The sequence below is a fragment of the Salvelinus alpinus genome, chromosome 32, assembly GCF_045679555.1.
Source record: "Salvelinus alpinus chromosome 32, SLU_Salpinus.1, whole genome shotgun sequence".
Taxonomy (NCBI): domain Eukaryota; kingdom Metazoa; phylum Chordata; class Actinopteri; order Salmoniformes; family Salmonidae; genus Salvelinus; species Salvelinus alpinus.
The window spans coordinates 24958549-24984185 of record NC_092117.1 but is presented as its reverse complement, the minus strand read 5'-3'; the positions used below and the strand labels follow the sequence as shown (position 1 = coordinate 24984185).

General features: G+C 43.2%; 1 protein-coding gene across 3 annotated transcripts in view; it reads left to right on the top strand.

The window, feature by feature from the left end:
• LOC139562113 (zinc transporter 6-like) overlaps window positions 1-25637 on the top strand; it is an 82432-nt gene that overhangs the window by 7464 nt on the left and 49331 nt on the right. The window contains exon 4 of one of the 3 annotated variants that reach the window (XM_071379465.1): window positions 3664-3748. In XM_071379465.1, the coding sequence (XP_071235566.1) occupies window positions 3664-3748 (85 nt within the window). Of the gene's footprint in view, window positions 1-3663; window positions 3749-24887; window positions 24913-24965; window positions 25057-25637 lie in introns of those variants that run through there. The other 2 variants (XM_071379467.1, XM_071379466.1) reach the window with 2 other exon arrangements.

The window sequence follows — 25637 nt, the reverse complement described above, 5'->3', positions numbered from 1 at the left end:
AGGCCTAATTGCCCCACATCAGTGCCGACCTCACTAATGCTCTTGTGGCTAAATGGAAGCAAGTCCCCTGCAGCAATGTTCCAACATCTAGTGGAAAGCCGTCCCAGAAGAGTGGAGGCTTTTATAGCAGCAAAGGGGGGACCAACTCCATATTAATGCCCATGATTTTTGAATGAGATGTTCGACGAGCAGGTCTCCACATACTTTTGGTCATGTAGTATGCGTGTAAGACCTCATATTGAAGCTTATAGAGAACCCAACTGATGTATTGAGCAATGTTAAAAGTATCTACTTTGAGGCCTCCCGGGTGGCACAGTGGTCTAGGGCACTGCATCGCAGTGCTAGCTGTGCCACCAGAGTCTCTGGGTTCGCGCCCAGGCTCTGTCGCAGCCGGCCGCGACCGGGAGGTCCGTGGGGCAACGCACAATTGGGCTAGGTTTGGCCGGTAGGGATATCCTTGTCTCATCGCGCTCCAGCGACTCCTGTGGCGGGCCGGGCGCAGTGCGCGCTAATCAAGGGGGCCAGGTGCACGGTGTTTCCTCCGACACATTGGTGCGGCTGGCTTCCGGGTTGGAGGCGCGCTGTGTTAAGAAGCAGCGCGGCTTGGTTGGGTTGTGCTTCTGAGGACGCGTGGCTTTCGACCTTCGTCTCTCCCGAGCCCGTACGGGAGTTGTAGCGATGAGACAAGATAGTAATTACTAGCGATTGGATACCACGAAAATTGGGGAGAAAAGGTGATACTTAAAAAATATAAATAAATTGTATCTACTTTGATGTAGATACAAGAATCATGAAACTTCAACGCAAAAAATTAATTTGACTTCGTGAAAATCCATATTTTGGATTTAAGTTCCGTACCACTTTTTCCATGTGGTTTCTTCGTTTACAGACTCCACAAAATTATCTCTTCCCAAATATTTGGTCAAATGATAAATTTTGTATATAGTTTCCTAGAAACAAGGGTGGCTCATCATCGCCCTTTGGCTCAACATACCCCTCTCTCCCCTACAGGTCAACTTTGGTTTGCCCCTGTTTTGTCAAGCCTTTGAAGCATCATCCATCACTTGCACAAAGACAAAGAAGTGGCTATGTGCAACATCTTTGACACGTTTTGACACGTAAACATTACTTTAAAAAAATGTAGGTTGTATCCAAAATATCCCTGGTATATTTTCCTGGAAGGCTTTTGATTCGCTTTAGGGTACCTGGCAGAGAAAAAGGCAAAAGGCTCTGCAAAGTGCAATGCTGTTATACAAGCCAAGCTGTAAGAGTATATGTGACCTTGACAGTGAAGTCATGTGGGGGCATGTTATGCCTTAAAACACTTAGGACTTTAAAATAAGGTCTTTATGGAGGATGGATATGGAAATATTCTTTATGGAGGAATGGTATAAGATATGTTCTCAATCTCATAAAACATTATCGCAAGGGGAGGGTGATAGACTGCAATTGTTTTAGTAAAAAATAATAAAAACAAAATGTTTCTGAGTCAGGAAGACTCTGACTGGATATTGTAGCATACAATATAGCTCAGTATTTATTTTATAGTCTTTTTTTTGCTCCTCTTTATCAAGGGATCCAATAATTCCGGACCCCACTATAGGCTAGTATCAAAGGATCAGGGCTGTATGTGAAACCGACATCACTGCTAGCTTAGTAGTATTAGCTTCCTCCCTGACTACAACTTGGAGTAAACTGTCCATACCACGGCTCGAATCCGGGTTCCTCTGCCGCTCTAACACGTACGTGACTGACATCCTTGACAACGTACGAACCAGTTGAGCTATAGAAAAAGATCCAATTTAGATAGCACCATTGGCAACATTTTAAGCTGTGCAGTGAGCTTACGGCATGTTCTTATCTCCGTTACACATGGGATATTGGATGGTATAAAGACCGGACTGTAAGGCTTCTGTCCACAGGGACACATTAAGGCTCTTGACTGATACCCTGCTCTCCACTGACTGTGTACAGCGAGGGTACATGGGGGTTCAATCCCCTCTTTAGGAATTATCTGTATGTGTTCCATCTGCCGGTGTACTAGCTAGCTCTGCTAGTGTAGCTCGGCATGCCTCTACCGAAGGACCAATGGGATGGCTAGCCTCGGGGCTGCACTGTCTGGGATAAGCTGCTTTTGGCTCCAAGCGGCCCATCTGCCAGAGGTAAAGGCCCTCATCTACAAGAGTAGGGACTAGGGAGAGAGTGTGCTGTGGTGTGACTTCTGACTACTCTCCCTTAAAGCTGTATGGAAGAGACTGGCACTGGGTTTGGTTTTATAGGAACAGAGACTGATCGAGGTGGAGTCATCTTAGTTCACTTCACATGCATAGAGAGGAGACTTAAGTTTTCTGAAAGGAAAGAGTTCTAGACTTGATACTTTTAGTGGAAAGTGGATTTTTAGTGGATTTTATGGGGAGTGTTGTCTTTCTTGATAAGGGTGTGATTGTGTGATACTTGAGGCTAGGCTCACTGTGGCTGGACACTGCTCCGTCCATGCACCTACTAGCAGGAGTCTTATAGAATGATTCTGCTGTTGACCTGGCAGTAAAATACAGTGGGTCCTCTCCCCCTGTGCTGTGGAGTAGGCTTATACTCTGCTGGATTAAAGACATAACAGTGAAACTACTAGTCACACAGAGAAGATGCAGTCAGTCTAACTTCCTCATTACGGAGCTTAGCAGTCACTTGGCATGTGTCCTGTATAATATAATAATAAGCCATTTAGCAGACTTTTATCCAAAGGGACTTAGTTATGGCGTGCATACATTTTACGCATGGGTGGCCCCGGGAATCGAAACCACAATCCCGGCGTTGCAAGCGCCATGCTCAACCAACTGAGCCACACAGCAGCCATGGATAACTCAGTCTTATAATGCATGCACGTTGCGTGGCGCATGCTCGGGCTGATGATGCAGTATAGTGTTTGTCGCAAGCTGATGATGCAGTACTTTAGGTCGACACGTTATTTATAGATGATATATCAGCAACTGTAGTCTGTGACTCAGGGAGGCTGAATTTCCTAAGGGTGTTTGCGAGTGTCACTCCAATGTAAAATTTTACTTGGATATGTGATGTCTTCAGTACAACCCTCAGGAAAAAGATGTGCTGACATGTTTACCTGCAATACCGCCGTTACCCAGAGGGTGTCAGTGTGTCATCTCGTGTGTTTTTCGTGTGTGTCTGTTAGTGTGTGGTTGGGATGTGTTGTGCAGCATACTGTCGCTCTGTTTGCACACACACACGGTCACAGCGTTCTGTAAGGCCCTGACGCCACAACAGGCCCACACACACACTTCAGCTCCTATCTCTGTCCCTGGCTCCGGCTGTCACAAGACGCCCTAGCCCTGTCATAACACTGCGCACCGCAGTAATTGTAGATTTCACAGCACTCCAAGGACAGCCTCTGACTCCAACACAAAGTGACAGGCCAAGCAGCGGTGGATGGCCTCGAGTTTGTACCGTCCTCCTCACATTTTTGCTTTCCATTTTTTACATGGTTTGTCTGATACAAAGCATTCACTGAATTACGGTGCAGATTAAAAATATATATATATCATCCACTTGCATTACCTGTTAATATCCCACTCCCATCAATCCTATAGATCTAAAGGAATTAATTTGATTTGGAAAGCTCTATTTAATGTTATGCTCTGTGTGTTTCAGTCATGGAGAATCCTGGTGTTCAGCATGCTGAATGTCCTCTGTACTGGTTGCCTGCTGATGTGGTGCAGCTCCACCAACAGTATGGGTGAGTAGTCCTCATCACGTGACAGTGTTCCACACAGCCAGCCAGGTGTAGTAGAGGACATCAGTGAGAACACTCTGTACTGACATTGTTCTGATATTGTGCTCTGACGTAATTCTGTTCTCCCTAAAGTTGTTCACCTAGGGCCATGGCAGTTCACACCATTATAGTGATTATTCTCCAACTACTTAGATATACTCATGATGTTCAGAGAGTGAGATCCCATATTATAGATTCAGTCACAGTCCTCTTGACTGAAGAAAATAGTAATTCATCTACTATGATCCGACCTCCCCACCCCCACATTGCAGATTAGATCTTTGCTGGTGTCGCAGTCTTGTTGTGATGATGATCATGGTGAAATCGGTGTGAAATCCTTTTATGATTAATCCCTCTGAAAATTTGCAATGAAAAACATGGCAACACAAGCAGCCTCCACCAGTGTTGTGTGTCAGAGACACAGGAAATGGAAGACGTTCAGATATTGAGCGGCCCGAGGAATGCGACACAGACGTCAATAGCCAGCACAAATAAACCGCAGCACCAGGCAGTTAGACCCTTCTGCTCAGAGACGGAGGAGAATGGATCCACAGGACAGGAAACTGTTGGTACACTTCCTATATGGTGTTTATCCACACCGAAACCAAGCTGTGCTAATATTGAAGCCATTGAGGGCGAGATAGTCTTTCCTCTGTGCTGTAATGGCATTTTCCAGCCTATATCTGCACAGATCAGCCTTGTGTTTAGGGAGATGGTAATGTGATTACCATCTGTTTATGGAGATGGTAATGTGTAGATCTCATAAGCTGCCCCCAATCTTACATGTCAACATCAATATGATATTATTACTAATTCAAGTTAAGGGATTTAAAAAAAAAAATGTTATGCAATCATAAAACAAGTTTGATGTCAGTCCCGCTGCAAATAGTATGTGTTAAGCGTAAATCGAAGTCCACAGACGCGATAGTCTGGCGTCCCATTGTGACTTACTGTAGCTACGTGGCTCTGAGACCACCATCCGTGCGGGACGCACAGCCCGAAAGTTCACCTCCCCACAATTCCCAACCAACGTGGCTCTGGTACGTTTCCTCTATTCATTTGAATGTGTTGACAGTTGGAGAAATTGCTTGAGCTGCGTTGAGAATTCGAGAAGTATGAAAGCCAGCGGTCCAATATTCTAGAACACTGCTGTGCGTACATGTTTGGAAATCATCTATTGTACTTATTAGAACACATATTAATTTGCCCAAGTTTACCATAAGACATGAACAGACTGCGTCAGTGATTTCTATTCCCTGGAATCTTCTAAAGAGGCAACGGCATGGGCATGTCCCTGTGTGTTTGGTGCTTGTACAGTGGGGAGAACAAGTATTTGATACACTGCCGATTTTGCAGGTTTTCCTACTTACAAAGCATGTAGAGGTCTGTAATTTTTATCATAGGTACACTTCAACTGTGAGAGACGGAATCTAAAACAAAAATACAGAAAATCACATTGTATGATTTTTAAGTAATTAATTTGCATTTTATTGCATGACATAAGTATTTGATACATCAGAAAAGCAGAACTTAATATTTGGTACAGAAACCTTTGTTTGCACTTACAGAGATCATACGTTTCCTGTAGTTCTTGACCAGGTTTGCACACACTGCAGCAGGGATTTTGGCCCACTCCTCCATACAGACCTTCTCCAGATCCTTCAGGTTTCGGGGCTGTCGCTGGGCAATACGGACTTTCAGCTCCCTCCAAAGATTTTCTATTGGGTTCAGGTCTGGAGACTGGCTAGGCCACTCCAGGACCTTGAGATGCTTCTTACGGAGCCACTCCTTAGTTGCCCTGGCTGTGTGTTTCGGGTCGTTGTCATGCTGGAAGACCCAGCCACGACCCATCTTCAATGCTCTTACTGAGGGAAGGAGGTTGTTGGCCAAGATCTCGCGATCCATGGCCCCATCCATCCTCCCCTCAATACGGTGCAGTCGTTCTGTCCCCTTTGCAGAAAAGCATCCCCAAAGAATGATGTTTCCACCTCCATGCTTCACGGTTGGGATGGTGTTCTTGGGGTTGTACTCATCCTTCTTCTTCCTCCAAACACGGCGAGTGGAGTTTAGACCAAAAAGCTCTATTTTTGTCTCATCAGACCACATGACCTTCTCCCATTCCTCCTCTGGATCATCCAAATGGTCATTGGCAAACTTCAGACGGGCCTGGACATGCGCTGGCTTGAGCAGGGGGACCTTGCGTGTGCTGCAGGATTTTAATCCATGACGGCGTAGTGTGGTACTAATGGTTTTCTTTGAGACTGTGGTCCCAGCTCTCTTCAGGTCATTGACCAGGTCCTGCCGTGTAGTTCTGGGCTGATCCCTCACCTTCCCCATGATCATTGATGCCCCACGAGGTGAGATCTTGCATGGAGCCCCAGACCGAGGGTGATTGACCGTCATCTTCAACTTCTTCCATTTTCTAATAATTGCGCCAACAGTTGTTGCCTTCTCACCAAGCTGCTTGCCTATTGTCCTGTAGCCCATCCCAGCCTTGTTCAGGTCTACAATTTTATCCCTGATGTCCTTACACAGCTCTCTGGTCTTGGCCATTGTGGAGAGGTTGGAGTCTGTTTGATTGAGTGTGTGGACAGGTGTCTTTTATACAGGTAACGAGTTCAAACAGGTGCAGTTAATACAGGTAATGAGTGGAGAACAGGAGGGCTTCTTAAAGAAAAACTAACAGGTCTGTGAGAGCCGGAATTCTTACTGGTTGGTAGGTGATCAAATACTTATGTCATGCAATAAAATGCAAATTAATTACTTAAAAATCATACAATGTGATTTTCTGGATTTTTGTTTTAGATTCCGTCTCTCACAGTTGAAGTGTACCTATGATAAAAAGTACAGACCTCTACATGCTTTGTAAGTAGGAAAACCTGCAAAATCGGCAGTGTATCAAATACTTGTTCTCCCCACTGTATGTCTACCTCTTTGTGTAGCTGTTTTTGGCTTTCCCAAAAACCTTTTCAATTTAAAGTTAACTACAAAGTAGCCTATGCTTACCTGTCAGAATCATGATTATTTTCTTCAATCCAGTGGGCATTTGTCTAGCAAACTCACGTGCGCTACAGAAACACTGCTAACCAAACAGTGCTTGGTGCATTCTATAGAGATTGCAACGTTGTATCTGTGTCATTATGGCCTTGGTGACAGGCTCAATGGCGCGCTCTCCATTTTAAAGCAGTCAATTTTCTTGTTATGTTAGAAAAAAAGTGTAAGGGCTAATATTGGTGACTTGCCGCCGCCACCTGCCTTGTTGGGGTCTTGAACCAAATCTTGTCATTCATTTATGGCCACTAGATGGCAGTCATATTGCTTAAAGCAATTTACAAACTTGGTAAACCAATTGAAGACACAAATGCTCTGATAATTGGCTGCTCGCTCCCAACCAATAGAATCCCAACCCAATTGACTGCCATTGAAGGCTTCTGCCATTTGAAAGTAATCTCCATGCAAAATGGGTTATTTCCATGTAATGCTCGCTATACATCTTTACAGTGCATGCACACTTAAATTAAAGGGCAACTACACTCAATCAAAATGTCATAGATTTTTCACAGACCTCAAAAGTGGTCTCCTGTGTGGTAAAATTAGGGCTGGCATAATTACCGTGTAACTGACGGTTATGAATGAAGACCGCCATGAAAATAAAATAGTCGTCATGACCGTAAAACAAATGTATTTATGTTTTGGTCGAACAAATCGCTGACTGAGTGACCACAATGCAGCAGCAGCACACATAGAAACAGAATGAATAGAACAGATTCAGAACTTCTTACCCTGGCAATTTGACTGAACTCATGGGTACACTCGCAATGGCTGCCAGTATTGTGATGCAATAATTTCAATGGTAATGTAGAATGTCAATGTAGGCTAATTTTGCAGGGGGGCAATGAGGAGATTCTGAATCTTTCTCCCACAGCCCTTTTCCCCATGCGTTTCCATGGTAATTCCATTGTGTGTTAGAGTTCGATTGACCTCTTTACTGCGTCCATGGCCGTTAGTCCACCCATTATGTCATCATTGACTTGAATGAGTTCATTGTTGTGAACTTAGAACGTCTAGTTGTTTTTCTGTTAAGTGTGGTTTTGAAAAGCAAAAACCTGGAAAGATGATTGGAAAATCTGTCCTTCTCCCAACTTTATTTGTTTGCTGTGGTATCGTTTTGTTATTGAGTATTGTGATACCAAACCTACTATCAAACTCCAAATTATGATATTGTGACAGCACTAGTACATGTTGTTTGTGTGGTGTCAGGACAACACTAGTTTGTGTGGTGTCAGGACAACACTAGTTTGTGTGGTGTAAGGACAACACTAGTTTGTGTGGTGTCAGGACAACACTAGTTTGTGTGGTGTCAGGACAACTGTACAAGCTTGCGGATGTTGTTTTAGCTGTGTGTTATGAGTTTGCTGCTCAGACTGAGAGGAGCGGTAGTGTAGTGGTCTGAGGATTTTATTATAGTGTGTCTGTGTGGCAAATTAGATCTCTTCCACATCTCTGAATGTTTTCCAGTCATTGCATATTTACCCTAATGTGGTGGGCTGAGCATTTGGCTTCCGGTTCATTAGACTCCCCTCCCGTCCTCCTCTCTCCCTCTCCCCCTTCATAGTAAACAATGCCAGTGTTACAACAAAGCAAAGCTACACTGCTGTTGCATAGGAGATGTATGCTTTTCATACATGCTCCGTACTGCCTACAGTGGACTAGTCATTCCAGTAGAGCATCATCAACTGAGTGACATTGTGAAAACAAAAGAGAATCTCTAATTGAATTTGATACGATAATGTCCCAAAGGCATGCAGGACGGAACCATAGAACGTGGGGTTTGCATAATCGGGCCGAAATTTGCCATGTCAGCGGCCATATAGTCACACAGAAGGAGGAAGAGAGAGGAAGGGCTGTGAGCTTGGTCTGAGAACAATCTGAGGTCCCCATCAGCAGCACCAAGCCTCATCCCTGTGACTGGTCCTAGCTGTGAATGTAGCTGCTCATTTGTGAGAAAGCGGCTTCCTGAAGAGATCTCCTATTCTAAACTTGAGCAGGAGATGTTTTTCCATTACAAACCTCTAAAGTGGAGGGCTACTACTCCTAATCCTTCCTTGCAGATTGGATAGAATCAATGTTAGCTCCACAGAGTTTGACGCAAACCTGCTGGTAATCCTTCACTGCCCTGTAAATTCAAGTGCAGCATTCGTGGTTGAGCGAGATAATGATTAACTAAGAGAAAATGTGACTACACTTAAATCTCATTGTCTATTTATGGGGGTTTCCAATTCAGTGACACTGAACAAAACACACAAGGACGACATGCTGCATTTCTCTCTGACAGGTCTATTTATAGTGCATTTTCATTAAGCGGTTGTTAAACAAGCATGCATAACGCTACTTGGAAGAGAACATGTAATTAACAGTGGCATTGCAGGCTATTACTAGGCTTAGCATGTGAATACATCGAGGCCTAGTGATAGACTAGCACCCTCTCCAGCTGCCTCAGACTACAACAACAGGAGATGGGCTCCTGCCCTATGGGCCATTCTGGCTCGGGCAAGGCTACTTGCCCGAGCCAGAAGGCCTAATAGGCCTAAAATAGTAGTAGGCCTAATTTTGAGTATAAGGGCAGCATAAATCCAAAATAAATCCCTTTTAATAACTTGGTGGGTGCTTATATTTGTCCTATTTCACACATGCACAAGTGTGTATTATACTCATGTGTGAATTGGAAATGTGTTTTTTGTATATCCCAACTCCCCCTGAGACACCCTCGGAGAGTGGGGTTACGGCCAGGGTCAGCCATTATCAACAGCAATTATGGTTAAGTGCCTTGCTCAAGGGCCCACGGCAGATTTTTCACCTTGTCAGCTTGGTGATTCAGACGAGTAACCTTTTCAGTTTACTGGCCCAACGCTCTACCCGCTCGGCTACCTGCTGGCTTAAGATGTCATTAGCATGAAGCCTTTCAAATTCAAAAGGAAGACATTGCAGTGCAACTAATTTTCTGTTCCAGTTTCTCATAAAAATACTAAAAAGGAAAAATTGATCTCTTAGGAGGCTACTTCCGCTGATCTATAGATACATTATCCTGTCTGTAGCTAATAGCTATGAACAATGGTAGAAAGATAATAGCTTGTCATTTACAGATTTGTTGCTAATTTCAGGAAGAAGAGCAATATGTACTTTTAAGGAATAGCAACCAGAAATGTATTTATATAGCTAGCAGATATTTTGGACCTGACAAAGATCCTCTGGATCAAAACTAGAGGTCGACCAATTAATCGGAATGGATGATTAATTAGGGCCGATTTCAAGTTTTCATAACAATCGGAAATCGGTATTTGTGGACACCGATTTGGCTGATTTAAAAATATTACACCTTTATTTAACTAGGCAAGTCAGTTAAGAACACATTCTTATTTTCAATGATGGCCTAGGAATGGTGGGTTAACTGCTTTGTTCAGGGGCAGAACGACAGACTTTCACCTTGTCAGCTTGGGGATTCAATCTTGCAACCTTACGGTTAACTAGTCCAACGCTCTTACCACCTGCCTTACATTGCACTCCACAAGGAGCCTGCCTGTAACGCGAATGCAGTAAGAAGCCAAGGTAAGTTGCTAGCTAGCATGAAACTTATCTTATAAAAAACAATCAATCAATCATAATCACTAGTTAACTACACATGGTTGATATTACTAGTTTATCTAGCGTGTCCTGCGTTGCATATAATCGATGCGGTGCGCATTAGCGAAAAAGGACTGTCGTTGCTCCACTGTGTACCTAACCATAAACATCAATGCCTTTCTTAAAATCAATACACAAGTATATATTTTGAAACCTGCATATTTAGTTAATATTGCCTGCTAACATTAATTTCTTTTAACTAGGGAAATTGTGTCACTTCTCTTGCAACAGAGTCAGGGTATATGCAGCAGTTTGGGCTGCCTGGCTCGTTGCGAACTGTGTGAAGACTATTTCTTCCTAACAAAGACAGCCAACTTCGCCAAACGGGGGATGATTTAACAAAAGCGCATTTGCGAAAAAAGCACAATTGTTGCACGACTGTACCTAACCATAAACATCAATGCCTTTCTTAAAATCAATACACAGAAGTATATCTTTTTAAACCTGCATATTTAGCTAAAAGAAATCCAGGTTAGCAGGCAATATTAACCAGGTGAAATTGTGTCACTTCTCTTGCGTTCATTGCACGCAGAGTCAGGGTATATGCAACAATTTGGGCCGCCTGGCTTTTTGCAAACTAATTTGCCAGAATTTTACGTAATTATGACATAACATTGAAGGTTGTGCAATGTAACAGGAATATTTAGACTTATGGATGCCACCCGTTAGATAAAATACGGAACGGTTCCGTATTTCACTGAAAGAATAAACGTTTTGTTTTCGAAACGATAGTTTCCGGATTCGACCATATTAATGACCAAAGGCTCGTATTTCTGTGTGTTATTATGTTATAATTAAGTCTATGATTTGATATTTGATAGAGCAGTCTGACTGAGCGATGGTAGGCAGCAGCAGGCTCGTACGCATTCATTCAAACAGCACTTTCGTTCATTTGCCAGCAGCTCTTCACAATGCTTCAAGCATTGAGCTGTTTACGACTTCAAGCCTATCAACGCCCGAGATTAGGCTGGTGTTACCGATGTGAAATGGCTAGCTAGTTAGCGGGGTGCGCGCTAATAGCGTTTCAATCGGTGACGTCACTTGCTCTGAGACTTGGAGTAGTTGTTCCCCTTGCTCTTTTGTGGAGCGATGGGTAACGATGCTTCGAGGGTGGCTGTTGTCGATGTGTTCCTGGTTCGAGCCTAGGTAGGGGCGAGGAGAAGGACGGAAGCTATACCGTTACACTGGCAATACTAAAGTGCCTATAAGAACATCCAATAGTCAAAGGTATATGAAATACAAATGGTATAGAGAGAAATAGTCCTATAATTCCTATAATAACTACAACCTAAAACTTCTTACCTGGGAATATTGAAGACTCATGTTTAAAGGAACCACCAGCTTTCATATGGTCTCATGTTCTGAGCAAGGAACTTAAACGTTAGCTTTTTTACATGGCACATATTGCACTTTTACTTTCTTCTCCAACACTTTGTTTTTGCATTATTTAAACCAAATTGAACATGTTTCATTATTTATTTGAGGCTAAATTGATTTAATTGATGTATTATATTAAGTTAAAATAAGTGTTCATTCAGTATTGTTGTAATTGTCATTATTACAAAAAAAATAAAAATTGGCCGATTTAATCGGTATCCGCTTTTTTTGGTACTCCAATAATCGGTATCGGCATTGAAAAATCATAATCGGTCGATCATTAAAGGTGGTAATTATTTGGGAGTAAACAGTGTACAGGCCTTTATGTTCTTTTCATGTATGTACCATTAGCCAAGCACCCAAGTTTTTTGATGGATGTGCGTGTGACCACAGCCATTTCTTCAACTGAAAATGTTCTGATTCGATAACAATCGATTTCCTTTCATTACCTATCTACAAAGTATCTGATAATGGTGCCTTCAGGGGTGGTGTTGGGATGTTTCCGGGGATGACTCTTAATTGTATTTCCTTGATTCCTCGCATTCTCTCTCCTCACCTCCTTCTCAAAGTTCATTTTGTGTGTGTGCATAACTGATCCTAAAGTGGTGCGCTGTTCCGTAGGCTGTCGGAATAAAACAGATGAGTCTACAGGAATGTTTGGTGTTGTCAGCTGGTCCAGATCAAATTTTGCACCGGAAGACTAGATAAAGTTTCAAGCTGTTGAAAAATGTCCATGCCTTAATTTGATATGCGTATCCCTCTTTTGTCAACACTTATTTTAGCTGGATCAATAGTTGCCTGGGAATGTTGGTTGTGTAGGTCATTACAGACAAATACAAACTGACTGCAGTGTGCACTGGGTTATTGTTTAAGGCCCATGATCCTCTAGGTTTATTCCCTTCTCATACTGTGTTTGTTTACTATGGCAATTATTCTGCTGAATTGATATGCGGGATTATACTGGATGATTAGAAAGGGTTACTTTTAAGCATATTTAATGCTCTGTTGTGATTCCTGGAAATTCAGGACATTTATTTTCTGTCTTGATGGTGTTATGGAACGTAGTGACTGGCCTTGGTTCAGAGTCTTGTTTTTATTTGTTTAATTCACAGTTTAGTGTGCAGTGTGTTTAGTTTCTGGAGAGAAACACACACACACAACTAATCTTTGTGTTTGTTCTATGTGTGTGTTAGTGCATCTGATGTCTGTCTGCTCTGCTCCTTCATAGCAGACAGCCTCCTCTCAGAAGCACTATACTCTGGGACTGTGTGTTCCCACCGTATTTCTACAGCTGGGGGAAGCCAAGCGAAAGGAGGTCAAGTGCCTGTTCTGCAGGCTTATAAACACCCCCCCTCCTCCTTTATCCCTCTCTCATCCTTCCTCCTGCCCAGGGAGAGAGAGAGAGGTCTGAATGAAAGGGTTTACCCTGTCCTGACAACCCCCCCAGTCTGAGCGGCTCGCTCAGTGTGGCTCTCAGGAGATCGGCATGGTGGCAAACTCTATGCAGATGCCTCCCACAAAAATGTCTGTCTGTGGATAAGAGAGTGTGACTGTCAGAGATGGGAAGAGATTGTGTGTGGCACTTGAGGTTATCCTGTCTAGGCCCTTGCAGCACGTGTGTCCATGTGTTTGTTTGTTTATCTTTGTTTGTTTGTGTCTGTGTGTGCGCGTGTGTGTCTGCGCTCCAGTGTGTCTGTATTTGGTAAAGGGAGAGTTAGTTAGTCCCCAGGCCCCTCCTGTTCTTCCCCGCTAGAGCACAGCTGGTGAGTCCCACAGGGCTGTGAGTAAAGGGAACAGTCCTACATTCAGATTCACTTTCAGTTCTCAGCTTTGCCAATAATTAAATTAAATTTATTCCCCATACAACCACATAAAAAAACTAAAATATTAGGTGGGTGCTTATATTTGTCCTATTTCACACATGTACAAGTGTGTATTATACACATAAGTGAATTGGAAATGTGTTTTTGTATATCCCAACTCCCCCTGAGACACCCTCGGAGAGTAGGTGACATCTGCTCATATCTGCTGTACTTAGAATCTGGCCCTGGACACTGATCTATAGCTATATAATAGGTCCACAAGGTTCGCTTTTTTTCATAGACATGTAGTTTATAGGCTAGAACTAGGTAATGTGGCTCGTGGACAGTATGTTCAGTACAGCTAATGGCCTCATTACCTTATGTAATCTTTATCGAGCTACCTAATATGAGCTAATCTAATTGCAGCATCTGGTTTTGATGCTGTTAAATTAAGACACTTTGGTACACCTGAGACATTCCACAGACTGAGATCCACCCTGATGACAGGAGCCTATCCAAGCCAAGTCTGGTCAGAGACTGTTTATTCAGCTCAGGGTTGGAGCAGGGGAAGATTTCACTACAAGCTGGTGTGGAGCTCCTCAGAGACCTGTCCTTGTACCCCTATTAATTTCTGACATCCTACTTAAAGTGTGGAGTTCCAGCCTCTTTCTGCAGCCTCACGTTACACAAGCCTATTAATTATTGGACAAAACCAATGTGCTGCTCACCCATGTCTTCCTATTCAGAGGGCTAAGCTATATCCTACTTGCCTCATCCATCAGGATTCAGTGTAGTCTGTCGCTCTGACAACAATAGGGCCAACTTGTACAAAAGCCATGGGGGGGGGGGGGTTCAGTAACACCACACTTTGAAAAGGTGAGAATTTTTATCTTATATTGTTGATTACAACTAGAGATTTTCATGATTATGTTTTCTGAAGGCTTTGTGGCTGTTTATACACCAACTGTCAAGAGTAAACTAGTGAGAAACCTTTGCATAGAACCTGAAAGCAACTTCAAAGGTGTGGTTACATGCATAGAAATACAATCTCATTCTATACATTGACCATTATCAGAACACTATCTTACTAAATGAGTTGTGTACCATCTTCATTGTTTCCACTGAATGGTGAATTGAAATGTTGATCTCTGAGGTCAGGTTTTCCTTCAAACAATTCTCCAATGTTTTTTTGTGGTCAGCCGAAAGTTTCTTAGTGAGTGCTGGTAGTCGGAGCTAGTTCAGGTTGTGGTTACTGACAGGTCAGGTTTGATGGGTCAACTATCTCAACAATTGTACGCTTATGTCTGTGTGCTGAACTATATGCAGTTTGTTGTCACTCACTTCTCCCTCCCTGGGCCACTAAGGTGGTGTGTGTGCTCCCAGTACCAGCCAGCCCTGAATGTGTGTTTCCCTGGTCTCACTTTCACCCCGTGTGGTTGTCAGCACGGCCCAAGGCCCAGACCAGCCGCCGCTTCCTTTGCACGGTTCACATTTCCCCTGCCAGGTGTTTCTGTGTAGTCAGTCAATAAAGCTTTTAGTTTACATATGGAGCGATCTATTGTTTTAATGTGCCGCGTTGACAGACACCCGAGATGTCCTGGTCGATGCATGTTTCTCTGTGCAATGACAGCCCACTGCTGCAGTTTGCAAATCTCTCCTATCTGAGATACCGTGTGTGTAACCTGTGTGTATGCGCCAATGCGGTTAGGACCCAGCAGAGCCTGGCCCAGGGAAAGGTGATACACACCCGTGGCCCAAAGGCCCGTCAACTTTTGCTTATCCTCCGATAACCAGGCAGCACTTAATGCCGTTAATGGGCTTTGTTCCCTGGGGTGGAACTGGGGCCGGGAGGTGAGGCTGGGGCTAGGGGCTGAGGTTGGGGGGGCTGAGGCTGGGGCTGGGATGGCAGCAAGGCACAGGGAACAGTCAGCCGATCAGACTGCTTTGGGCTTCTGCTCTGCAGACAACATTAAATATGCAGCTCCTGAGTCATATTCCTCCACTGCGCTCCTACCCTTTTTAATCTCCCATTGATCAGGTCTGAAATCATACTCCAGTGACCTTAATCTGCAAACATTATGCTCCACGTATTGGGTTCAGCTCTGGAGGGAGCCGGCCCACCGGGCCTCCTCCTCTGGGTTATGACTAGTTTTGCTGCTCCATGCCAGACAGCTGACCAAACCGGCTCCGCGCACCAGAGGCAAAATACCAAAACTAACTAAACCAACTACATTCATTTGGGTACAGGTCAAAACGCATAAAAACATTCCTGGACAGTTAGCTAGCTTATTGTTGCTAGCTAATTTGTACTGGGAGAAAAACATTGGGTTATTATTACCTGAAATGCATAATATCTTTTAAATTTTTTAATTTATTTTGCTGAATCTTTGTAGAATATTTAGCCTTAAAAAAAGTCACACAAAATTGTGAATGATGGCAGACCAAAGGGAGGGTAGTGCCGCTTCTCCTCCAGATGCTGTTAATTTATCTAAAACATCAGGTGTATGCCGATGGTTATTGCCACGATTATCAGTCATGTAGCTGCTGTACTGATAATCTCACTGCGTCCTTGCTGGGATGACAATACTGTCAGGGAATGCCGACACCCCAGACAAGCACATCAAATTTTATTTGTCACATACACATGGTTAGCAGATGTTAATGCGAGGGTAGCGAAATGCTTGTGCTTCTAGTTCCGACAATGCAGTAATAACCAACGAGTAATCTAACCTAACAATTCCACAACTACTACCTTATACACACACAAGTGTAAAGGGATAAAGAATATGTACATAAAGATATATGAATGAGTGATGGTACAGAACGGCATAGGCAAGATGTAGTAGATGGTATCGAGTACAGTATATACATATGAGATCAGTAGTGTAGGGTATGTAAACATAAAAGTGGCATAGTTTAAAGTGGCTAGTGATACATTTATTACATAAAGATGGCAAGATGCAGTAGATGATATAGAGTACAGTATATACATATACATTATATTAAGTGGCATTGTTTAAAGTGGCTAGTGATACATTTTTTATCAATTTCCATCAATTCGATTATTAAAGTGAGCTGGAGTTGAGTCAGTATGTTAGTAGCAGCCACTCAATGTTAGTGGTGGCTGTTTAACAGTCTGATGGCCTTGAGATAGAAGCTGTTTTTCAGTCTCTCGGTCCCTGCTTTGATGCACCTGTACTGACCTCGCCTTCTAGATGATAGCGGGGTGAACAGGCAGTGGCTCGGGTGGTTGTTGTCCTTGATGATCTTTATGGCCTTCCTGTGACATCGGGTGGTGTAGGTGTCCTGGAGGGCAGGTAGTTTGCCCCCAGTAATGCGTTGTGCAGACCTCACTACCCTCTGGAGAGCCTTACGGTTGTGGGCGGAGCAGTTGCCGTACCAGGCAGTGATACAGCCCGACAGGATGCTCTCGATTGTGCATCTGTAGAAGTTTGTGAGTGCTTTTGGTGACAAGCCGAATTTCTTCAGCCTCCTGAGATTGAAGAGGCGCTGCTGCGCCTTCTTCACAACGCTGTCTGTGTGGGTGGACCAATTCAGTTTGTCCGTGATGTGTACGCAGAGGAACTTAAAACTTACTACCCTCTCCACTACTGTCCCGTCGATGTGGATAGGGGGGTGCTCCCTCTGCTGTTTCCTGAAGTCCACAATCATCTCCTTTGTTTTGTTGACGTTGAGTGTGAGGTTATTTTCCTGACACCACACTCCGAGGGCCCTCACCTCCTCCCTGTAGGCAGTCTCGTCGTTGTTGGTAATCAAGCCTACCACCGTAGTGTCGTCCGCAAACTTGATGATTGAGTTGGAGGCGTGCATGGCCCCTCAGTCGTGGGTGAACAGGGAGTACAGGAGAGGGCTCAGAACACACCCTTGTGGGGCCCCAGTGTTGAGGATCAGCGGGGTGGAGATGTTGTGACCTACCCTCACCACCTGGGGGCGGCCCATCAGGAAGTCCAGTACACAGTTGCACAGCTTGATGACGAGTTTGGAGGGTACTATGGTGTTAAATGCTGAGCTGTAGTCGATGAACAGCATTCTCACATAGGTATTCCTCTTGTCCAGATGGGTTAGGGCAGTGTGGTTGCGATTGCGTCGTCTTTGGACCTATTGGGGCGGTAAGCAAATTGGAATGGGTCTAGGGTGTCAGGTAGGGTGGAGGTGATATGGTCCTTGACTAGTCTATCAAAGCACTTCATGATGACGGAAGTGAGTGCTATGGGGCGTTAGTCATTTAGCTCAGTTACCTTAGCTTTCTTGGGAACAGGAACAATGGTGGCCCTCTTGAAGCATGTGGGAACAGCAGACTGGGATAAGGATTGATTGAATATGTCCGTAAACACACCAGCCAGCTGGTCTGCGCATGCTCTGAGGACGCGGCTTGGGATGCCGTCTGGGCCTGCAGCCTTGCGAGGGTTAACACGTTTAAATGTTTTACTCACGTCGGCTGCAGTGAAGGAGAGTCCGCAGGTTTTGGTAGCGGGCCGTGTCAGTGGCACTGTATTGTCCTCAAAGCGAGCAAAGAAGTTATTTAGTCTGTCTGGGAGCAAGACATCCTGGTCTGCGACGGGGCTGGTTCTCTTTTTGTAATCCGTGATTGACTGTAGACCCTGCCACATACCTCTTGTGTCTGAGCCGTTGAATTGCAACTCTACTTTGTCTCTATACTGAAGCTTAGCTTGTTTGATTGCCTTGCGTAGGGAATAGCTACACTGTTTGTATTCGGTCATGTTTCCGGTCACCTTGCCCTGGTTAAAAGCAGTGGTTTGCGCTTTCAGTTTCACGCAAATGCTACCATCAATTCACGGTTTCTGGTTTGGGAATGTCTTAATAGTTGCTGTGGGTACGACATCGCCGATGCACTTTCTAAAGAACTCGCTCACCGAATCAGCGTATTCGTCAATGTTGTTGTTGGACGCAATGCGGAACATATTACAAACCACGTGATCGAAGCAGTCTTGAAGCGTGGAATCAGATTGGTCGGACCAGCGTTGAACAGACCTGAGTGCGGGAGCTTCTTGTTTTAGTTTCTTTCTGTAGGCTGGAAGTAACAAAATGGAGTCGTGGTCAGCTTTTCCGAAAGGAGGGCGGGGGAAGGCCTTATATGCGTCGCGGAAGTTAGAATAACAATGATCCAGGGTTTTACCAGCCCTGGTTGCGCAATCGATATGCTGATAGAATTTAGGGAGTCTTGTTTTCAGATTAGCTTTGTTAAAATCCCCAGCTACAATGAATGCAGCCTCAGGATATGTGGTTTCCAGTTTACATAGAGTCAAATAAAGTTTGTTCAGGGCCATCGATGTGTCTGCTTGGGGGGGGAAGATATACGGCTGTGATTATAATCGAAGATAATTCCCTTGGTAGATAATGCGGTCGACATTGATTGTGAGGAATTCTAAGTCAGGTGAACAGAAGGACTTGAGTTCCTGTATGTTGTTATGATTAACGAGACATGGTGTGATCATAAGGCATACCCCCCCGCCCCTCTTCTTACCAGAAAGATGCTTGTTTCTGTCGGCGCGATGCGTGAAGAAACCAGCTGGCTGCATCGACTCCGATAGCGTCTCTCGAGTGAGCCATGTTTCCATGAAGCAAAGAACGTTACAGTCTCTGATGTCTCCCTGAAAGGCAACCCTTGCTCGGATTTCATCAACCTTGTTGTCAAGAGACTGGACATTGGCGAGTAGTATGCTAGGGAGTGGTGCGCGATGTGCCCGTCTCCGGAGCCTGACCAGAAGACCGCTTCGTTTGCCCCTTTTACGGCGACGTTGTTTTGGTTCGCCGGCTGGGATCAGATCCATTGTCCTGGGTGGAAGGCAAAACACAGGATCCGCTTCGGGGAAGTCATATTCCTGGTCGTAATGATGGTGAGTTGACGTTGTTCTTATATTCAGTAGTTCCTCCCGACTTAGGTTTCATTACATACAGATTACCTGGGGTACAAATGTAAGAAATTAACGATTGGTTCATCGTTCCATGGGAGCGGACAGTACACAGTGTACCATCATGTTCTGAATAATGGCCAAATCTACTTTGATCACTATTTGACTGAATCGCTTAGGAGTAACAGACGCAAGTCTAACATCTATCGGAAACTGCTAAACTACCTGTTCACTAGCCTCCTGCTCTCCGGGGATGTGCAACTCAACCCTGGGCCTAACATCACCTAGCCATCGATACTCATCGGAGTGGGGAGCAGTGGATGGCCGCGGAGGTGGGTGATTGCTATGCTTTAATGGTTTCTCTCAAGTCACCCAGCTCGAAGATGAAATGTAACTCTCCAAACATATCCAAGTCGCTATATGCGATCCTTGACTCTGCTCTCGGCACGCAAGCTGTTTTAATTAGTTCCCTGCATCCAGTGCAAGCGGAAGGGATAGTTAATTGCAGTACCGAACTGCCTCTAATCAAAACGGCCTAAACCCAGCTTCCAGAAAACAGTGAAAATAGTAACATTTTCGATGTGTCATTCACTCTTGAGTCATCTGGGACCCACGAGCTAAGCCCAAGGGACTACTAGGGGGGCATTTGAACATTTGCGGCGTCATTCCAGGAAATTATCAAATTCATCTTCTCAGACTCCAACCTTGACTGCCTTTCAGAGACATGGCTCCATAAAAACTCCATCAGCTGCTTTGATTGTGCCTGGCTACAATGTTTTCAAGAGAGACAGGATTGAAGGAAGATGAGGGGGTCTGATGATTTACATTAAAGAACATATCCGATGTAAACAAATTGAGTGGTCATGTGATAATAAACTAGAATGTATAGGCCTAAATGCTACTGTCTCCCCAAATGTATTTTACCCTTATTGGAATGTATAGACCACCTTCCACCAAACAAGTGTTCTTTGATCAATTTAATAACATGCTTAAGAAATGTGATTTTGGGAAAGAGGTAATCTTAATGGGAGATTTTAACATTCATTATCAAGACAAGATTTGTAGCAAAACCCTCACGAATACCTTTGACCTTACACAGCTAGTGTAAGGTCGAAAGTTGATCTGGTGTTCAGTAATAAACCAGAGAGTGACTAAATCATTCAATATGGTTACTGGCCTGTAATAATAATCTGACACTTATTGCCATAAAGCTTTCCAAGAACAGGTTTAACCTCTACTGTTAGGTGTTCTGAGCTGCTCAGGCTTTCTAAGAGTGAATTCAATTATTTTGAAAATGCAATTAAAGGAATTACCTGGAATGATCTCTTGTCCTATACAGATGTGGAAGCTGATAGTCAGGTTTTTTTATCCACAATCAGGACTACAATAAATGGCCTCCTAAAGAAAATCATCTAAACCTGGCCAAAAGACTGCTCTTCCTTGGCTATATGGAGAAATAATGGAGACGGATGAAAGAACGAGATCATGCTCTAAAGCCCTAAAGTCCAAATTACAGTATGACAGACTTACCATGTTGAGAAATAAGGTGATGAAAGAAATCAGACAGGCCAAGGCAAACGTTTTTTATCAACATGATTGGTGAAGCAAAGGGAAATTCTAAATTGATCTGGGAGAAGATAAAATTAACAAGGAAAGACTGTAGTAACACTGCAAAAAGGCTAGAAATTCATGTGAATGACAGTCTAACACAGGATGCAGTCAAAATAGCAACCGCCTTCAATTCCTGCTTTGTTGACTGTTAAAGTACTGACACAGAACCCCTCCACTGGTTTCTTGGGCTCAGTGCTAGTGAATGACACTCACCCAGTCTTCATCATAAGGGAGGTTTCTGAGTCAGAGGTGAACAAGGTGATTATCTCACTAAAGAACACTAAAGCCAAAGATGTGTTTGGGCTGGACTCTACCTTTCTTAAAAACTACAAAGAGTCACTCATTGGCCCCATTACTAAGGTCACCAACAGGTCTGTTGGTCAGGGGGTATTATTTCCAAGGGTCCTGATGTTGACCATAACGGCCATCTTTAAATCAGGTGACCCTGCTGAAGTGAGTAACTACAGGCCCATTAGTATACTACCTGTGGTGTTGAAGGTTGCTGAAAAGTGTGTAGCAGAGCAACTGACTGCCCACCTCGACAACAGCCCCTTCACATTATACAACATGCAGTTTGGCTTCAGAGCAAAACACTCCACAGAAACGGCCAACTGCTTTCTTCTGGAAAATGTGTCCAAGATGGACAAAGGGGGCATTGTTGGGGCTGTATTTCTAGACTTAGGGAAAGCTTTGGATACTGTTAACCATGAGGTTCTCATCACAAAACTGTCCAAGTTCAACTTTTCCCCCGATGCCATGATGGATGAAATCATACCTTGAAGGCAGAACCCAGTGGGCAGAACCCAGTGGGTATAGTGCTATCTCCCACTCTAAGCTACGATGTGGGCGTGCCCCAAGGGTCAATACTGGGGCCCCTCCTGTTCAGCTTGTATATTAATGATCTGCCTTCTGTCTGTACTGGGTCTGAAGTTCAAATGTATGCAAATGATACAGTGATACCTACTCATTCCAGGGTATTTATTTTTCTATTTTTTACATTGTAGAAAAATTGTGACGAAATCAACACTATGAAATTACACATGGAATCATGTATTAACCAAAAAAGTGTTAAACAAATCAAAATATATTTGAGATTCTTCAAAGTAGCCACCCTTTGCATTGATGACAGCTTTGCACACTCTTGGCATTCTCTCAACCAGCTTCATGAGGTACTCATCAGAAATGCATTTCAATTAACAGGTGTGCCTTGCCAGGTTTATTTGTGGAATTTCTTTCCTTCTTAATGCGTTTGAGCCAATCAGTTGTGTTTTGACAAGGTAGGGTTGGTATTAGAGGTCGACCGATTATGATTTTTCAACGCCGATACCGATTATTGGAGGACAAAAAAAGCCGATACCGATTAATCGGCCGATTTTAAATAAATAATAAAAAAATAAAAATGTATTTTTTTTTATGTGTGTGTATTCAGACACACATTTTTGTAATAATGACAATTGCAACAATACTGAATGAACAATGAACACTTTTTTATTTTAACTTAATATAATACATAAATACACACACACACACAGCTCTGAAGTGACAATGATACTGAAGAGTCTGCTTAGGAGACAAATACTCTCAACTGTTTGAATAAAAATAGAGTTTAAGTTACCTGTGATGAATGTTGAAAACAAAAACTAATTTCTATATGCAGGAAATCCTATTTTAATTATGGGCATGGTAAGAATTGACAACCAAAGTGCGAGTCATAATTCCCATGACACCTTCTAGCAAAATCTGAAAAGCGGTTCCTTCATTTATTCCATAGGATATTTTTAGATTCACTTAAAATAAGGTCTGTGTTTCGTGTAGGCTTACACCACCTTGCCAATTTTATAACTGTGTAGATATCCATAGGACAAGGTAACTCTGATCAATATTGGCTAAATATAAGCGAAGATCTTTTTTTTTTTGTAGGGTGGATTTATGAAAATATGTTGACAAACGTTACCTTATCCTAGTGAGATTTACACGGGTATCAAAACGCCGAGGCGGTTTAAGCCTGCACGAAACACAGACCTTATTTGAAGTAGATCAAGACATTCTCTATGGAAGACATGAACGGTAAAATAACGAAGGAACCCCTTTCAAGTTCAGCCGCAAGTTATTACAGGAATTATAACACGTCGACTATTTCTCTCTAAACCATATACCTTTGACTAATCCGGAAACTATCACCTCGAAAACAAAACCTTTATTCCGTTCCGTATTTTATCTAACGGGTGGCATCCATGAGTCTAAATATTCCTGTTACATTGCACAACCTTCAATGTTATGTCATAACCTGGCAAATTAGTTCGCAAAGAGCCAGGCGGCCCAAACTGTTGCATATACCCTGACTCTGCGTGCAATGAACGCAAGAGAAATGACACAATTTCACCTGGTTAATATTGCCTGCTAACCTGGATTTCTTTTAGCTAAATATGCAGGTTTCAAAATATATACTTGTGTATTGATTTTAAGAAAGGCATTGATGTTTATGGTTAAGTACACATTGGAGCAATGAGAGTCATTGATTGATTGTTTTTTATGAAATAAGTTTAATGCTAGCTAGCAACTTACCTTAGCTTACTGCATTCACGTAACAGGCAGGCTCCTCGTGGAGTGCAATGTAATCAGGTGTTAGAGCATTGGACTAGTTAACTGTAAGGTTGCAAGATTGGATCCCCTGAGCTGACAATCCCCTGAACGAGGCAGAACGTTCCTAGGCCGTCATTGAAAATAAGAATGTGTTCTTAACTGACTTGCCTAGTTAAATAAAGATGAAATAAAGGTGTAAAAAAATATATAAATAAATCGGCGCCCAAAAATACCGATTTCCGATTATGAAAACTTGAAATCGGCCCTAATTAATCGGCCATTCCCGATTAATCCGTCGACCTCCAGTTGGTATACAGAAGATAGCCCTATTTGGTAAAATACGAAGTCCATATTATGGCAAGAACAGCTCAAATAAACAAAGAGAAATTACAGTCCATCATTATTTTAAGACATGAAGGTCAGTCAATCTGGAAAGTTTCAAGATCTTTGAAAGTTTCTTCAAGTGCAGTCGCAAAAACCATCAAGCGCTATGAAGAAATTGGCTCTCATGAGGACCGCCACAGGAAAGGAAGACTCAGAGTTACCTCTGCAGTAGTGGATAAGTTCATTGGCGTTACCAGCCTCAGAAATTGCAGCCCAAATAAATGCTTCACAGAGTTCAAGTAACAGACACATCTCAACATCAACTGTTCAGAGGAGAATGCGTGAATCAGGCCTTCATGGTCAGATTTCTGCGAAGAAACCACTACTAAAGGACACCAATAAGAAGAGGAGACTTGCTTGGGCCAAGAAACATGAGCAATGGACATTAGACCGGTAGAAATCTGTCCTTTGGTCTGAGTCCAAATTTAAGATATTTGGTTCCTACCGCCGTGTCTTTGTGAGATGCAGAGTAGGTAAACGAATGATCTCCGCATGTGTGGTTCCCACCGTGAAGCATGGAGGAGGAGGTGTGATGGTGCTTTTCTGGTGACACTGATTTATTTAGAATTCAAGTTACACTTAACCAGCATGGCTACCACAGCATTCTGCAGCGATACGCCATCCCATCTGCTTTGCCCTTAGTCCCACTATCATTTGTTTTTCAACAGGACAATGACCCAACACACCTCCAGGCTGTGTAAGGGCTATTTGACCAAGAAGGAGAGTGATGGAGTGCTGCATCAGATTACCTGGCCTCCACAATCACCCGACCTCAACACAATTTAGATGGTTTTGGGTGAGTTGGGCCGCAGAGTGAAGGAAAAGCAGCCAACAAGTGCTCAGCATATATGGGAACTCCTTCAAGACTGTTGGAAAAGCATTCCAGGTGAAGCTGATTGAGAGAATGCCAAGAGTATGCAAAGCTGTCATCAAGGCAAAGGTTGGCTACTTTGAATAATCTGAAATATAAATTATATTTAGATTTGTTGAACACTTTTTTTTTTTTTGGTTACTACATGATTCCAAATGTGTTATAGTTTATGTCTTCACTATTATTCTACATTGTAGAAAATTGTGAAAATAAAGAGAAACTCTTGAATGAGTAGGTGTGTCTAAAATTTTGACTGGTAATGTATGTGCATGCAAAGAGCAAACAACAAGCTGCACAAGAACTCACTACTGTAATGGTCCAGGTTACAAAGTGACTCATGTTTGTCTCAATGTAATTTTTTTAAATTTTTTTTAAACGGTCTGCATGTTGTTCACAAAAAGGGCAACTGAAGCTACTGAGCCAGATGTCTGTGTCAGGAGAGACTCTCCAGGTGGTATACAATTTGAAGTGCCTTGGCATCATACTTAATTCAACCCTTTTTTTAAAAAGCAGGTTAAAAAGGTAACTAAAATGACCAAGTTCAAGCTAGCTAATTTCCGATTCATACGAAATTGACTACAGAGGTAGCAAAACTGTACTTCAATGCTATTACACTCCCCCACTTAACATACTGCTTGAGTAGTTTGGCC